General features: G+C 39.2%; 2 protein-coding genes across 11 annotated transcripts in view; one reads left to right on the forward strand and one right to left on the reverse strand.

Annotated features, from left to right (window-relative positions):
- Positions 1-17,810, forward strand: part of NTNG1 (netrin G1) — a 157,573-nt gene that overhangs the window by 84,831 nt on the left and 54,932 nt on the right. For all 10 annotated transcript variants that reach the window (XR_010833357.1, XM_067001731.1, XM_067001732.1 and 7 more), the window contains exon 4: positions 11,351-11,523. Coding sequence is in view for 9 of the 10 variants with exons in the window: in XM_067001731.1 (XP_066857832.1) it covers positions 11,351-11,523 (173 nt within the window). In the remaining variant the exon portion in view is untranslated. The remainder of the gene's footprint in view (positions 1-11,350; positions 11,524-17,810) is intronic.
- Positions 1-17,810, reverse strand: part of VAV3 (vav guanine nucleotide exchange factor 3) — a 275,359-nt gene that overhangs the window by 2,126 nt on the left and 255,423 nt on the right. The window contains exons 45-50 of the mRNA XM_048066888.2: positions 13,371-13,483; positions 12,178-12,282; positions 9,538-9,655; positions 9,285-9,387; positions 3,522-3,609; positions 35-91 (exon numbers count right to left, since the gene is read on the reverse strand). The gene's annotated coding sequence lies outside the window, so the exon portion shown is untranslated. The remainder of the gene's footprint in view (positions 1-34; positions 92-3,521; positions 3,610-9,284; positions 9,388-9,537; positions 9,656-12,177; positions 12,283-13,370; positions 13,484-17,810) is intronic.

The raw sequence follows: 17,810 nt of genomic DNA on the forward strand, positions 1-17,810 counted from the left end.
TCTAGGGCAGGGGAGCCAGCAGGACAAATTTTACCTGTGTAAGAAGGTGCGCTTCAGAGTGATTGCAGTGATGCGTCTTGGCCAGTGGTTTCTGTACAGAGGAAGAGAAGGTGTAAGCCTAAGAAGAGAAATATGAAGCTACTTCTCAGGTTCAAGTGTTAGTTTTAGGCTAGGCTGTGTATTTATGATACAAAAATAGTTTACATATTTATCATTTTCAAATATCTACCAAGAGTGCAGGTCGCCCAGTCATATTCCAAAAGTGTCATGTCAGGACTCTGAGGAGTCTCAGAAGAGAACAAAATAATTTCCATCGCTGCTAAGCTCTCAGTTATCCTGGTGGTTTTCCCAAATGTCCTGTCAGTGCACAGACATCTCATAGTGACACTGAAAATTAGTCTGCTTTTAGCACTATTTCTTTACCTTCCCCCCCCACACCTCCTTTAAAAAGATAAAAGAATGAAGTCTGATTTTGATGTACATTTCTTTTCAAAGCACTGGACTTCTAAGCTTTTTAAGGACTTTTAGGTTATGCATTACTGTATTTATTACCAGGACTTAATTGGAACGAGAACATGGCCTTTGCTCTTTACATGTGTTTTATTGCTAGTTTGTGCGCATCGTTGGTAAACGCGGAGCAAATTTGGCCAGAACATTTAGAAAAAGAAAAATAAGAAACAAGGCTATGTTGCTTTCTTTTTCTTTTTGGAGAAGAGTCTTGACTTCTTTCTGGTAGCTTTCAAAAAGAGATGAGTGGGGTCTCCTGATCAAGCTCTAAGCTTCACCGCAGTCCCCCAGCCCTCTCTCCAGCTCCGCTTTCCTGCCCCAGCCAGGCAGACGCAGCGCGGGCACCGCTGTGAGCTCCGTTGGCAGGATTAGTCACCCTCAGCAAATGATGCTACTTTGCAGTTGCTTTTCTCTGAATTAGGACTCATTTTCTTCATATAAACACAGCTTTCCCTGTTCTCTGTGTTGGTTTTGAAATGGAGGCAGAAGTCTCCTGAGGGTTTTGTTGCTTGAGTAAAATTCTCTCTCCTCCGCACATGAACTTGAAATAAGAGCTCGGAAGTGGAGCTGGTCACAGCAGGTGCCTGTCAGAGAAAGTCCGGGGAGAACATCCCTCCCAAAACCCTGATACCGGGACCAGCAGGAAGGCCTTTTCTCTTGCTGACCATGGTGCAATACAGACCGAGCTGCTCCTTGCACCAAAGCTCTCCGAGGGGTCTCATTTTGTCAAGTGAAACCTAGCATTCGATGGCACGAGTGCGTGGGGTGGGTTTGACACCCTGTAGGCGCCTCTGTGTCCCTGCACGCAGGGCCCCTGCCCTAATTGCTGCTGCCCCTGCAGGGGGGCAGCCTGAGCCCCGCCAGCCCTTGCTCCTGCAGGGGGCACCCAGCAAGGGACAGCAATCCCCAGGGTCGCTGATTTAGGGATTGCGCTGATGGCTCCTCCCTCAGGAGTGCCTCGAGGCATGTTTTCTCTCCCTCGGAGGCAATCCGTTCCAGCCCATACGCCGCTCTTCTATATATACCATTCCTGCGGCACTAACTACCGGGGGCATATTCGAGCCTTTAAATGAGTTCATAGGAGGTCTCTTAAACAGAAATGCTTTAAAATCTTTTGAAAAGAGCAACAGATGTACTGCTTCACAGAACTGGTTTCCCTGGTGTGGAATTCTGCGCACACCACAGATATTTTTATGCTGCTTTTCTCTATTATAGTCCTCAAAAAGTTACAGCAATCAGTATGAAATTAACCTTGCTTGTTTCTCATGTAGCAGAAATGCTGCTCCCTGACAATGGTTCGTGAAAATACTTTATTCCCTACTGTTACACAATAGGTGCTACACCATGAGTCTTTCCTTATGCTAAAGAAAGTAAAGGTATTTCTTCTTCTCAGATGTCTGTCCAACATAAATTGGTCACAGAAATTTGTAACAGCTCGCTTTGCGTAATTCTGCCTGTGAGAACAAAGGTTTTTTTTCCCCCACTGCAGAGTTAAGTAACATTTTTGAATGGTATCGTAAGCACGTCTACTTGGACAGTAATTTAATGTCCACAATTTTAGACCTCCTACACAACAAATTGTTCCTTTTCAGTGGTGCGCTGGGAAAAAAAATCAGGGTACCAGCTGGCAGCTGATCCTGTGAAATCCTACTTCCAAATAAAGACAGGAAGTTTGGTATAATCGCTAGCATCCTAGAGCAGCTTTCTTGGGATTGCTGCTGAGCAGATGTAAGACTGGTATTAACTAAATTAAAACAAAAACAAAAACAAAAAGTGGTTTCTTAAGAAAGTTAAAAGTGGTGATACACGTTAATGCAATGCCAGGAATTTCAAATCTAATGTTCAGATTTGTATCAGGATAAATGGGAAAAGAGGAGAAACAGTGACTCCTAAAGACTTTTGAACTTTTGCTTTTAAGTCTGTTAAGCTATAAAACTTTGTAGTGTTACATTACTGAACCTTTCGTCTGAGGTTTTTGTGTTGCATTCATAACAAGTTAGCGGGTTATGGAACAAACCTGCTATGGGTAACATAACAATTGTTACAATATAGTGCTTAAATTCTGCCTGGAATAGGTGGAATGTGTTCCACTTATTATAGAGATTAACAGAGAAGCTGTGTTTAGAATATCTATTCGTCTGTATTGACTGGTTGATAATGACTTTCTGCCCAGTGGATGGATGGCAAACTAAGGCTGGCTAAGCACAGTGTTGGACAGCAGGAAAAAAAAGGCAAATCTCATTCAGCACGATACCGAACATTTTTGCATGATCAGACAGACAATGACAAGGTACTGCCAAGCAGATTACATTATTCCCGCTGGTGAAGACAGAGCTGCATTCTTGTCCCAATAGCCCTTCTCCACTAACACGATTCATTAACAGTTACTTAACAGTACTGAGGAAAGTTACTTTACATTAACAGTTACTGAGGAAAGTTTCAGTTGTTTTTTCCCTCTCCTAGTTATTCTTGATAATTAGAACAAATCAATTAAAACCTTTGTGAGACATCATGACAACTCAGAACATCTAGGCTGTGTAGTACCTCTGCAACAGATGTGCTTCCCCCGCTCCCATCCCATCCTATCAACGCAGGCAAGAGAGAGATTGCTGTGTGAAGTACAGGAACTTTGTAGATGAGGCCAAAGTGATTCCAGCAAGAAAGAAGGAAAATTTGTAGAGAGAGAAAAGGAAAAAGAGGAACTAATTGTAACACTGATTACAACTGAAAACAACAGTTTACGTCCGCTGTTTTTTCTCCCTTCTTCAGCAGTAGTCTGGGAACCTACCAAAACAATCACTCGCATTAAATGTTTACTTGGCAGCACTGCATGAAACTGTCATTATTCATCTTCATCTTCGTGAGAGATTTTGCTTCCTCTCCAGGAGAGGCATGACTGCAATGCACCCCAGTTTTGGCATCCTCCAAGCAGATAATAAAAACTTCCTCTTTCTGAGGCTAAAGGTTAGAGCACAACAGATGCATGGAAAAAGTGTAAAATACCAGCATCCTACCTTCTCCTCAGTTGCATCCTTACAAGCATGTCGCACCTGGGCTTCTTATCTTCCATTCACCCCCAGTTTCCATCCCATGCTCTCAGATCTGCCATTCAAAATAAAAAGATTATCTGCCATTATTTTGTACTCAACTCTAAAAATACAGCCACTAAGCCTAGAATAATATGAATGAAAGCTGGAAACAATTTAGAGCACATTTCAGACAATGTGAACTAACATAATTTCATTGATTCTAGTGGAGCCAGATGGATTTACATCAGCTAAGAATGTGTTCACGGGTGAAATTATTCGTGGAACATGCTGCTGGCAAACTCGTGCAGATTTTATAGCCACTCTCTTTATTGACACATTTACATGAAAACTAATATCTCCAAAGAAAAAGAAAAAATGAATATTTGGGAAGGGGTGGAAGTTAGTTCTCTGTAACAGCTAACAACAGCTATATTTGCAGGCAGATGTATTTCAGCTTTAGCACTTAGACACTATAATGAGTGTTTTCGTACAGACTCACAAAGAGACATAGGAATAGCATTGCTGTTGTTCTACTGCTGGAAAAATTTCTTACAGATTAAGATCAACAAGGTCCTAAAGCACATTTGTGGGTTCTCAGCCTTACTAAGGTGTTTGGTTAGGGCTAAATTAAATAGTATCTAACTCCCTTTCCTGAATTGCATTGCTTTATGAAACAGATGCCTTAAATTTTTTTTATTTTTTTTTTTTGCAACTGTTTACAAGAGAATTTTAAATGAAAATTAGAAAAGTCATTTGGCCATTCCACTAGGCTAGGTGTATCTAAGTATCTAATGTTAAATATAGGTATTTTTAATGCGGTAAACTGAAATAACTTAGAATTAATTGTTCTGTTCTATTGGGTACAAGCATCATTGAATTATTTTTACACTGTGTACCTACAAAACTGAAGGAGCCGAGCATTTTCACATCTGTTGGTCTTTAAGTTTTTGTGTTTTTTTTTTTTAATCTAGAATCAGAAGTTTGAAATGCTTAAATTCTTAGTTGTTTTTAAGACATTTAATAGATTACTATTACTGCCTCCACCTTTCCGTATTTGCATTCTGAGTGTTGTTGATCCAGCTTGTAAACATTTTTAGTTGCCGCTTTCTGTTTTGAAGGATGTCATCTAGTAAACTAACGCATTTCAAGAACACTTAGTTTATTTTGTGGCATAAGATTAAATATCACGAGAATAACTTCTCTATTCTACAGTGGATACAGGGGAGAACATAGCGACGAACAGGAGGGTGACCATATTTGAGTGTTTGGACCACTTTTTTAATCTGTGTAAAAGTGTTTTCTGAGGATGACACTGAAATAATCCAAAAAAAAATTAAAAAAAACTTTTAAATTTACCGTCATAGAAACCAAATGTTCCAGCCTCTGATCTTTCTAAATTGCTGCTTATTTTTTATTTTAGTTTAATAATTGAATTGATCAGCTGCTGAAGCTGCAGATTTAATTCTGTTATCACATGATAACATTACATAAAGCAAAATCTACTGGATTGTGGTTCGATGAAAGAGGCAAAATTGTCTCTCAGGCCAACACTTTGTATGCTGAATGTAATGCCAGATATAAACTTCTGAAAGCAGAGAAATAAAAGAAAATGACAGCATATTGCCAAATAACTACCTTATTTATATAGTAAAAATACTCTGGGGGAAAAAGCAAATGACAAAGGCAAGCTTTTCATTGCAATCCTTACTGCTATATAAAATCTGTTCAACATACAAGTGTATTAAAACATAACATGAACTCTTTAATGCATTAGGAAATGACATTTTTTTATGCCTAAAAGATATTATTTAGTATGATGTCCAGGGGCTTTTACTGCATGCACTTGAGTTCTGTGAATGAGATACACCTTTTCAAGATACACCATGAATTAAAAAATGCATTTGGTGATATATCTGCTATTCATAGTCCTTTAGAAATACCAATTCTGATTTTGTTTTACTGCAATCTTGTTGTTTTTTTTCTGCAAGATAACTTTGATTTACAATAACAGTAAACTCCAAAAAAAGATAGCACCAAAGAATGCTCTGTGTAAAGCTATACGACTCTGTCAACCATAAATCTTAAACATTTTCTAAAAGCCAGTATATTTCCTTAACCATACTTACCAGACTGAGTAAATGGTCTATGAGAGAAATGAAATGATTTTTTTCAGTAAGTGCTTGGCAAAAGTACGCCTAACATTTCTGTAGGTTCAATCCTGTGTCCTTACTGTTGCCCTAAATAAAGTCTCTGTATTGTACGTTATCTGAGTTAGGAGGAAGATTGTGCCAAAGCCAGGCGTTGGACTCAAGTTTTGGCAGCAGGCTTTGTATTTCTAGCAGTGAAAATCCCAGAGTTCTGAGGTTAGGGGATTAGTTCCTCAGCTACTATAGTTAATGAAGTTATACTTTGCAATAGTAGCAGAAAATATGCTATCTTTGATTATAAGATTATCGTAAGCACCTGGAGAATAAGTGTACAGCAGGAGAACCCTCAGCTGACATTAGAGCCGAACGCAGCCTCTCTGTTCAGAAGAGCAGGGCTCCGGTGCTTGGGGCCGTCTGTCTGCAAGGGGCCGGGGGAAGGAGCGGCGAGACCAGAAGCACTGGCCCCGCTAGCATTGGCCTTCAAAAGGAAAGCAGCGAGTATCCACCAGGCGTGTACTCATCAGTTACAGGCTGAGGCGTGGATCGATCAGAAGTGATCATGCAGTTCGTGTTCGTATTGACCAGCATTTAACTTGATGGTAGCTCCCATTTAAATAATCAGAACTTACCAAAATGTTCACTAGCGTGTGAACACAACAAATCATATAAAGGCGTAAATATTTAAATTCAGCACTTGCGTGCTCTTATTGTTGGGCTGGCTCAGCGCAAACAGTGGGCAATTCCATGCCCTGCATGTTATATTTTCTGTATGAGTCTTAGGAATTTCTTACTCCTATGGGAAAGGGAATTATGCTGCTCTTTTGGACTTTGTTTTCTTTTTTAATTTCAAGCTCTCTAAACTGCTTGGAAGTAGGCCACTGAGAAAGCAAAGCAAAGCAAACATGCTCTCTGAGTCTGGGTTTTGCTGCTCCCCACTAGATACATTAAACTCATCTGAGGGAGAATAAGAAGCTATTTTCCCCAATTTTCCATACTGCCTGTGGGAATCTAATTCAATTTCCTCCCAAATTTAGCAAAGAAAACAGTAAAGAACAAAGTTGAAGAGGCTTCTGTAAATCTCTGGATTCTAAGGTACTGAGGTGCTGTAGGATTACTGAGCACAGGTTAAACTTCTTTTCCAGACACAAAGCTACTTAGAGATTTAAGAAGCTTAAAAACCTGATCCAACATTAGTCCTTGATTTGCAAATGAAAAAGTAGTATATCTACCTATACAAAGTTATATTTGTTATTATTGAATTTTTTTATCCCTTATTATTGATGTAGCCCCATTCCACAAAGGAATCTTACTTTCAGTGGGAGATTATGACGTATTAGATAAATTCATGGAAAAAGACTGGCAACCAAATGCCTTTCCAAAAATAAACAAGTGAAACAAAGGACACACATTTCATTACTCTCATTAAGCATCTACAGTATAGCAGCAGACTACAGAGGCCTTATCCATAACTTCCAGAAAAAAAGATGTAGTTCCTTTTTTGGTCTTTTATTCTGCAGAGCATCATGGACCTGACATATTCATATGGCTCAAAAACACTGAATAAAAACCAGGATTGACTTTTCTGCTTCACACGAGTTGGAACATTTGTTCAGCAGACCTACTTAAAGCCAGCAACCCAGGCCATTTTCTGATTGCCACCTGGCCTTCCTTGTTTTGACCCTTTTAGCTCAGAACTCCCTGAGATGGCTAGTCCCCGCAGAGAGCACTGGTAGCCTAGATTGCAGTAATTATCTGTTACCTCTTTTATGTGTGTGTTCTCAGTGTCTATTCCTCCATCCTCACAGAAATAAATTGGCCAGCAATCATTGTATTTCTTCACAATAGCACCCTTTATACTTGTTTTCATCCCCACAAAAATCTGCTTCAATAGTAAAGCCGTGTAGACTTTTATTAAGCTTTGGAAATCAGGATAAGGACTGGCATGCTTTGTGGGTTTTTTTGACATGACATGGAAAAATCCTATGATGTAATGGGTGATAATGAATAACAGTATTCAAAAGACATATGAGGTTTCCGAGACTAAGTGATCCCTCTATGAAAAGATGTTCCATTTGTTACGAGAGATTTAAAGGGAAAACAGTTTTATGTATGTATTTTCATGTTGTTTTCCTTCTACGTTCAACAGTACAAAAATTTTGACACTTACCTGTACAGACAGTTTCTCAAGTTATGACAAGTTTGCCTCATAAAGTGACAAAGAAAATATTTAAATAAAAAAACACCCTAGATGTAAATCTCAAAATAAAAATAATTCAGATCCAAAGCTGTCTTTATCCCAACTATTTCATGATGTTTTAGAGGTGCATATATTTTAACTTCTGCTTTCTTAATCTATCAAGAGGACAATATCTCTCTTCCTCTTTCTTTGCTGAGGCATCACTTAAAATGCATTTACAACATAGAATTTCTGTCTTTGGCTAAACCATATTAGAAAGCTGGATCCCACTGGTGAAGCTGCTTCAAGGTCATTAGTAACCTTGAGAGGGATAATGTAGGCGACAGCATTAACACCTTTGATGTCATGCTCGAAACAGCCTGGTCCTTTAGGACAACCAACAAGGTGCTGGAAGTAGCTGCTAGCACTGAGGAGCTCACTAAGGTGACTTCATTGCTAAAACTGTTTTCATATGCCTACTGTAGGCAGTGCCTCCCAGTACTAAACCTGTGGGGATGGTATTTTATGTCATGTGCACACCACCCTGCGTGGGCAGTCATGAAGAGCAAACACGCCAAATCTTGTGCAAGTTCTTAAATTGGTGCAGAGAGCTGACCCATGGCATGTAACAATTAAGAATCCATATAGAGGGCTTGCAAGTGTGTTTTAAGACTATTTTTTAAACTTTAGCTATGACCTAGAATGATCCAAAAATGTATCTAAGTGAGGAACATATGGGTAGCTGTAAAAAAAAAAATAAAAATTGTATCAGAGCTTCTCTTGTCTTTCTTTCTCATGAATGATCCCTTCAACACAAACGATCCCCTCATGTGCCCCCCAGTCTGTTGGTTGGCACTCACATGCAAGTGAATCAGCACACTATTAGCAATTACCTTGGCGATATTTACAGCATTTTAATGTCAGTTGTCTATATGTAAATAGAATCTGTGAGGAACGCAGCGCACCCAGGGCTCCTGCTCCCACTAAAACAGAACTGTTCCTTGAACACGCCAGAATGCTTCCTACACCTTATATAACTGCCAAAAATATCATTTAAATTGCTTTATGACAAAATAATGAGTCTGTCAAAGATGAGTGGTCAGAAAAACAAATTTGTTCTCCTACACAATTAGAGTTTATAGTGTTGGACAGCAATATCAATCTCCAGTGATTCAAAATTGGATTTGCACGTTGGAGGGAAATGTGTTCTTGTGTGTGCTGTAACCAGGCTGCCTAGGCAGGAAACATGCTCACAGGTTGAACTGGAAAGATGGAAATCAGATGAGTAGTAGAAACATCAGGATGAAAGTTTCCAAACAGAGAAGTGTTGTGGGGACTTGGTGTTCACTTTCACAAGCTCAGCACAAAGCAGCTCACACAAATATTAAAAGAAAAAAAAAAAAAAAAAGTCTAGAAAAAACTCACCAGACTTAACAAACAGCCACCAGTCCCTTCAGGCAGACAGCTGTCCCGAGGCCTGTATCCCCCCACAGGTAACCTAGCTGCTCAAGGGTAGTAGGGTCAGCTCCTCAGGAACAAAGTAGAAGCAGAGCAAACAGACTTTGTATAGGATTTTCTGATACAATTTACTTTCACATGCTTGTTAAAAGAGCCATGTACATTGACACCAGTTAGCAGATGTATCTACACTTATTTTCCCCCACCTCAATTTCCTTACCAGTATGCAGCAGTCTTCCAGAGCCCTAGGAACTTCAGCTTTCCCTCAGCATTTCTGTCTGCCTAGATCAGTTTGCGGTCTCAGAGCGATGTCCCTCCAACAAACCAGAAATCCCCCCCTGCAAGAAAGCAAATTGGTTCCTGTCTCTCACTTATTTCAGTGGTTACACATTCACTGCTTTTTTCTCCTCTGACCCCTTAGGTCATTTTGTGTTATCATGATTGTGTGTATCTTCGGTTTAGGAGTCTTCTATTGTCATCTTCCTATGCACAGAAAAACAACCCATCACTTTTCTTAATAGCAGTGCCATTTAACAAAAACTTACATCTCTGTGTAACAGGGCATATCTCATACACTGATTTCCAGACAGGTATCTTTTGTTCTGCAGTGGCTAATCATGGAAAATTTACTTCACAATTGATGCAAGTCTTTAAACAACAGCATTTTGGAAACAATATAAAAATGAAGCACACTCTTTTGTCTGGTGTGTCTGATATGTTTTGCTAATTTCCATTTGAACGGTGCCAATCCTGTTTTTCTTTAGAATGAGTGTTGCTCAAATAGGAGCAGTTCCATCTGCCTCATTCCTAGCACCGAAGAGAATACTACACCATCTACTGTATTACAGAGTCGTGTAGATTTTCTTCAGCAGCCACTTATGACAACTGCAAGTTTGTTTTACCCTGGGGATATATATGTATGTGACCAGTTGCTTCAGGTCATATTCCTTGCAAATGGAAGTCAGCTTGACAGCTGTTAATTTGCACTTGGCCATTCCATGTGTTGTTTTGCTCTAATTATTGGTCAGTGTACGGAACAGGTGACAAATGCCCACACGAGAACCCTTTAAATCACTACATGTACAATCATTAGGAAAACAAACAGCCAGAGTCATTAAATACCAGTTTTCTCTCCAGCCCCAAACAGAAACAGATTTTAGCCATTGCTGACACTTATTGGAAAGGTATGGGAAAAAAAAAGTAACAAAACCTTGCTGTTTATGAAGCTAGTTTTCCCATTCTGTACGTGTCCTATTTTCAGGCAAAGAGAGGAATGTAAGGAAATACAGTTGTTCAAGGAACAGATGCAGAATCTCATTTATCTAATGATTTTGCACAAGGTTTGATTAGGTGTTATTTCCTGAGTTAAACTAAAACAATACACCTACTAAAATATTTCCTCCGACCTTCAGCTACTACAATTATACCAAATTAGAACAGGGAAAAAAAAATGCTTTCTGAGCAAGACATTCTTGTCCAGCAAGTGCTGGCAAAACACCATTACACTGAGCTTAGATTTCTCAAGGTTCCCTTCTACTGAAGTGCGCCGTTGTAGAGGATATTTAATTCAAGTCTGTTTTCTCAGACTCCCAGGGCCTAATTCAGATCTTAATTTGGGCCAGAGTCTCTATGGACACAAACAGAGAACTTGTTTTTATCCATGAGTAGCAAGTAACGCCTGAATTTTTGCAAGATTGTAGACCTGTCTGTAGTGAAAATTATGAATAATTTAGTTGATCTCAGTGGAGCTGCGTTAGTGAAAACAAAAAAAGATTCAGCATCTTGGAGTCTTGGTGAAATTAGTGCTGTTAGACCTGTGTGAGTTGAAGATAATATAACATGCTGTTTGAGCAATGTGTTGTGAAACAAGCTAATACAATCATAAGTCGCTATGCCGAGAAGCAGAGTGGTTGCCATAGAATGTGCTTTAGTAAAACTTAATCTCAACTTAAACACAGCTCTAAATAATATCCTACATCTAAACCCAGCTCTAAATAATATCCTACTTCTTTTATTTTGCCTTTTAAAATTAGGTGTAAGTGCAACCTTCACGCTACTGGCTGTAAAGAAGAAAACAAAAGACTACTTTGTGAATGTGAGCATAACACAACTGGCCCGGACTGTGGAAAATGCAAGAAGAATTACCAGGGCCGACCGTGGAGCCCTGGTTCTTATCTGCCTATACCTAAGGGCACTGCTAATATCTGTAAGTAGCTTTGTAGAATAAGAATATTTCATTATTAAAGTTCTGCCCATATCATGACTCTGAAGGAAGATTAATTTTGGGAAACGTTTGTCCTTCTTTTATGACACAATACATATAATTTGACAAGGTTAAGAGCACATTAATTGTAAGCATGCATCATCTGTGCTATTACGTGCTTGTAAATATTTGGCATGAGAACTGCATGCTTGCATCCATGGACAAATCCCTGGACACTGCATGGAAAGGGCTAAGGAATGAAAAATGGTACCCTTCACATAAAGAGCACACATACAGGGGAGGGAAAACAGTGGGAATATCTGCCGTACTGCTCCAGCTGAGAGCTCACCAGCTCTCCACCCATAGATCCTTATTGCCTCTGGATTCAAAACAACCTCAGCTCAATGAATCAGACGAGGTCATTACTGAAATTTTGTCCATTTAAGAAAATTAAAAAAAAAAATCAGACTAAATCCTTGCAATCAATAACTAGATCTAACGGTTGATAAGGAAGTTTGTACCTGATGTTGACCTGCAGTCCAGATTCACATGCAATCTTGTTAATCTCTGTGTTTAATGGGGAAAGTGAGGGCAAAAACTGGATTTTTATATCTGCCTGTTTCCAACTAATACCCATTAAACAATGTGCATACTCACCGTTCCACACATACTATTCCAGAACTCTTTCATATCGTCCAAAGGAAGTTATTGGCAGCTGCATTTCCTCGTCCTGGACAAGATTAAGTCAAACAGAACACGATGCTGAAAGAGAGGTTGTGAAGACAAGTATCAGCATCAGTTCTTCCCTTCGTGCATGTATGATATACACAATGATTCAGATCCTCCTAGCCTGAGTAAGACTCAAATTCCTTTGAAGAAAGCATTAAAGAAGATGAGGATAAATCATCAAATCTTTTGACAGAACTTAATAGCTTTTTTTAAGAAAAAAGTCCAGATTTTTGCTCTGATTAAAAGCAAAACATTCATTTCTAGAATATTAGAATATAAAAATTTACAGAAAAGTTACGTAGGAGAAAGAGATATGTACTGCACTGAATGAAATCTTTAAAACCAGAAGCAATGTGCAGTGCTCAGAATGTTATCTAAGACTTCAAAGCAGCAGCTGTGAGGAAATCAAGACTCAAAAATGAGTATCACAGGAAGCAGGACCTCATAAAGTTAAATGTGAGAGTAATAAACCAAGTAACAAACCGTGAAGTGTGGGGGTATGAAATTAAGATAAAATTCCTACTGAGTAGAAAAAATGAAATTTCAAAAGCAGAGGAAAAACATTTTGTAAGAGAATTTACTTTTCCCCATGCTATAAAAAGTGAACATTGCCCACAGAATTAATCCTTTCAAGTTATGTTTGGAAAATATGGGGAGATTTACCAGCTTGAATTTATTTTTATATATATTTGTATACATACACATGTTTATGTACATATACATAGCATATATAAACATACATGTACATACATGTATATATCATGCAGTTGCTACCCAGAAATCATCTAAACAGGGCACAAAATACATCTGAACATGAAAATGACGATCTGTCTAAATGCAGCTTGCTATGTCAGTTACATCATTTTAAATCAGCTGAGATTATACCAAAAGAAAGAGTAGGATTAGAGCACATTGAAAGGCTGCCTGACACTTTTTAAAAAAAACTTTCAACTCTATTGAGTTCCATCAAAATCCAAACCTGTTGCAAATAAAAGGAAGTTTGTTTTTTTCTGTTGAATATTATCATTATTATTATTAATATAGCATCATGAAAGTGTAACCTTATTTGGGCTGACCAAAGTGCTCCTCAGGCCTCAAATACTGACTTCAGCAGTGCTCACCAGTAGCAATTTATGGAAAACTGGAAGAAGCAGGTGAAGATAGAAGGATTTCCTGTTTGCCTTCCCAGTTCCGAGCTGTAACGTGGCTTTCTGAGCTGGAGCCTCCTGTGGTGCTGAGGAGAGAGAGACAGCCGTCATAAGTTTGATCTCGGTGACATCTTATGGCAACACACTTCACATTTTAAAGACACGAGTGAAGTGTATTTCCTTTTGTTTGCTTTCAATGTTTTTATTTGGTTAAGCCTGTGCCTCCCTAGGAAGAAACAGGGAATAATACAACCATTTTTACATCCATTATACCATTTACAGCTATATAGACTTGGCAAAGTCTGATCTTGCCACATATAAAAGCCACGCCACATCTCTGGTTACCTGTGTTGTTACTGAACTCTTCTGATTCTATGATGTCATTTTTGGAATTGGCAAGGCTAAAACTGCACACCATGTTCTAGACATGAGCACAACATGGATCTTTTACAGTGGCATAAAAATGCGTGTGCTTTGTATTTTGTTATTACACGGATCAGCCCTTGAGTCCTTTTTAAGAACTGGTGTCATGGCGACAACATTTCTTTTGGCATCAATGCTGACATAAGTGACAGGTTGTGTTACAGTTGTTCATTCAGAAATGTCATATTTGAGTTCCTTCAAATCACTGTTTGGGTGAATACTACCACATACCAATTCTTATTTTCCAATATTACTCTTGTCTTCTAAAACACCTTCAGGTGATGGGAGACATTTGGAATCTTCCTCAGTTTGTGACAATCTCTCTAACCTTCTTTGTTGTGAACATCAATGCACACAATTAATTTTGCATTCAGTATTTTTATACCTTGATTGCCTATCTACCCAGTCGTCTCTTTGTGAAGCCTCCTACTTCTGATGTGTTTATTTTAACACACACAAAAAAAACCACTTTTATGTCTGCAGCAAGTTTATTCTTAAAACACTGTGGTTTATATTTAACTTGACATAATTTTATGCTTTTTTTCCCTATCTTTCTCAATTGATCTAACTTACACTTTTGAGGTGTGTCTTTCTGAAGTCTTCTACATCCCGCCAGTTAGGTTGGGTTTGCTTTGTTTTTAGTATAGTTCATTTTTATAAATTCTTTTTTTTTAATTGGTTATACATAATTATTCTGAGTCTGGCAATGTAATTTCACTTACGCTGTTGGGTTTATGTCACCACCCCCATCATGTCATCAGTAATGTAGCCCTAGCACTACACTCTCCCTAGTTAGCCACAACTTCTGTAAACATTTTTGAAAACATACCGGTAGAATTAACTTCCTTATCTGTCTTGACTCTAAAGTTCCCTTGATATTGTACTTCAGTTCCCTGGGGACACTGTATAATTGGTGCTCCAGTACTACAGTACTACCTTTGATTCTTTTCCTTCCTCCAAATTTCAGAGTCAACCTTTTCCATCTAAGACCAAAATATTTTTAATTTTGAATGGATTTAAAGATGGGTTGTTGTTTCTTTGTTTGTTTTGGTTTGTTTTCTGTATGAGCAATTACATAAGATACAGTTAAAATGTAGGTATATAAATGAAACAGTCAGAAAACTCTGTTTTCACAAAATAAAAAGATCATTTCTCTGGAGGTTTGCTGATTTGGAGGAATTTGCTCACATTCAACAGGAAGCCTAATGACTGTTGCAAAATCTTTCCAAATTGGATCTTTTTTCCACTGTTCTGCTTCTGCCAATAAGAGTTCATCATACCTCTTCAAGCTACAGCTCTTGAAATACAAGATCTTTCTAGATTATATTCTAGTCATAGTCTAAACCTTGATATAAAGCTGTTATCTATATCCTTCTCATCTTCAGTCAACATAAGTTATACAGGAGAATGCAAAGCATTTTTTCTCTGCTTTGCTTGTGAAAGACATCAAATACTCTGTTGTTTACTGGTAGTAACAATATTTCCACATTTGTCTACTGCATAGCATTTATTTTATATTTTTCACTCTATCTTATTGACTATTTTGTGATTACATTTATTCCCTTGTGCTGCCACATTCTACGGATAGTTTGTTCGGCAATATGTTTTGACACTCAAAGTGAACTTATTGAATTTCTCTGTACTTGGTATTACAAGATAGCTTTTCTCCTCAGCAGTCATATGTGTCTGACAGCACTAGCCCTTTTCTTCCTCCTGTTGTTTAGATCATCTCTGGCACTTATGTTCTTTGCTCCATCAGACAGAGCTGTCCAAGACCGTGCTGGGCTCCCATCCATCAATGCCTGCTCGCTTTTTGTCAGTCCCTCCACAACCAATAACCTGCACCAGAAGTGTCTGACACTGAGCTAAAAAATGCCTCCCAGCTGCTACATGACTTTCCTAATACATAGTTCAACATGAAACAAAGGATTGACCAGGACATAAGGAACATTGGTGGGTTTTTTTCAGTCAACAGTTAGGCAGATAGTCTCAATCAGATAACTGAATTTCTCCTGCAGCAAGTCCCCCTCTGATAGCACAGCCGCTGTCTCAGCAGCACGGCCTTAATCCTCCCTGAATGGGAAGAGACTTACAAGGCACCACTGCAGCACAGCTGCCACAGAAACAGTTTATGGCCAAAAAAAAAAGGCACTTGAATTATTGCACTGATTACCCTCATCTGTGTTTGTAGTTCTCTCCATGAATATTCGATGACACAAAGCCATCTTGAAGGACCAGCATAAATGAAGTTGGCAAGGAGATTGTGTGATGGCAGGCTTGCTAATCAGAAGTCTCCATAACATGTATCCCTATAACTGAAAAGTTCATGCATCCAGCTGTCTTTTGAAAGCAGACTCACAATGTAGATCAGTCCCGTTTTCTAAGCATCCCATTCTCTCAAGCAACTGGCAGCACCCTTCCAGTGCCTACTTTCATGAAAGAGGGAAAGGAGGTGGTCCCATGCGATCTCAATTTAGAGGAATGGGACATACTTAAGAGGTAAAATGTTGCTCCTTGACAATTTTGATAACATCTTTCAGACAGAAGATGGAAGTCAGGAATGTAATAAGTTTCAAAACAGCAAAGCCTTTTGCTATTCTCATATTGCTTATTAATTTTGGCTCATGAAGCTTATAGACGGTGTAAAGCCACAGGAGGATGTCACACACAAGCTGTATGAGGCTGGGAAATTTGCTAGTGGGGGCAAAACTGTAGTATGTTTGGGTAGGAAAACTGAGGAAGACAGAAGTGTCAAGAAAACCTGCAACTGATAAAATGACTTGCCTCGTACAATGCATCCACTGCAACAGTCAGTAGCACATTGCAGGTATATACCTAAAACACAATGCACAACAAAAATTCATGCAAAATTTCCTAAGAATTGTGTCTATCACTGTGTACAGCCCTTTGCCTGAATACAAGTTTGACAGCACGCAAGAAGTTTACTCCTGTGATCATAATCACTCCCTTTGAGGGATTACAAGATGCTAGGTTCCTCCAGCTGCTCAGGGCTTTAAATTGCTACAGAATTCAGAACTTCTAAAATTGATGCTGACGATCTACTATTGCAATCATGCCTCAGTGGAGGATTTGCAAAGGGAAGGAAGACTCACTGCAGGGAGTGCTGTCATGTGGCAGCACAGACAGATATTCCAGCAAAAAGAATCGGAGATGGCATTAACAGCCCTGCTCTAACTCTTTCCTATGGAATCCAACTCTGGATTTTGCTCCTGTTTAAGAGTCAAAATGTGTGATTGTAGAATGCATTTACAAGAACATCTCTTTTGTCAGAAAAGCTCTTACACAGCTTTGATCAGCTGTGAGTCCAGTTAATAAGTCCAAGCTTTCACTGCATTATCTACTATTGTATCCTGCCATGCCCCCATAACAGGCAGCCTTAATTCTCAGTCTCCAGGCTGTGTTCACCTAGCCTGGATAATTCACTGAGCTCTTGGTGACACTCATTCCCTGCAAACATGAGCTGCAAGCCAGGTGTAGTGCTTTGATAGCAGCAAGAGCCTGTCCCTGGCTCCCTGTCGTACAGCAGGTGCACATACAGCTTGTGATGAAGAAGAGGCAGAGGAGCCCATGGGAAAGACAGTAGCCAAGATCGAGTTCCCAGAATAATTCCATCCCAAACACTCTCTGTGCCCAGGAAGACATGCAGCCTGGCTGCATTAACTGCTCCACTGGCAGGAAGCATGCACACACGTTGAAGACCGAGGAGATAGGAGGAGCTGCAGCACATGACCTGCCATCGAACAGAAAGCAGCGTGGCCCTTCTCACTGACACCATTCCTTTGTGTTATGCATTTCATACTGACGTGATCTGCACAAGAAATCAAAAACCTGCTTTCTTTGCAAGCATCCAATTTGTGGTGGTTTTTTTTTCCTCCTTTCTCAATAGAGTCATCTACATGGTGACTAATAGCTAAAACAACCCCTCTCTTGAAAAAGGGGAAACAAGAAAATTACAAGGCAGACGCAGAA

Source organism: Anser cygnoides, chromosome 8, assembly GCF_040182565.1.
Source record: "Anser cygnoides isolate HZ-2024a breed goose chromosome 8, Taihu_goose_T2T_genome, whole genome shotgun sequence".
In the NCBI taxonomy this organism is placed as follows: domain Eukaryota; kingdom Metazoa; phylum Chordata; class Aves; order Anseriformes; family Anatidae; genus Anser; species Anser cygnoides.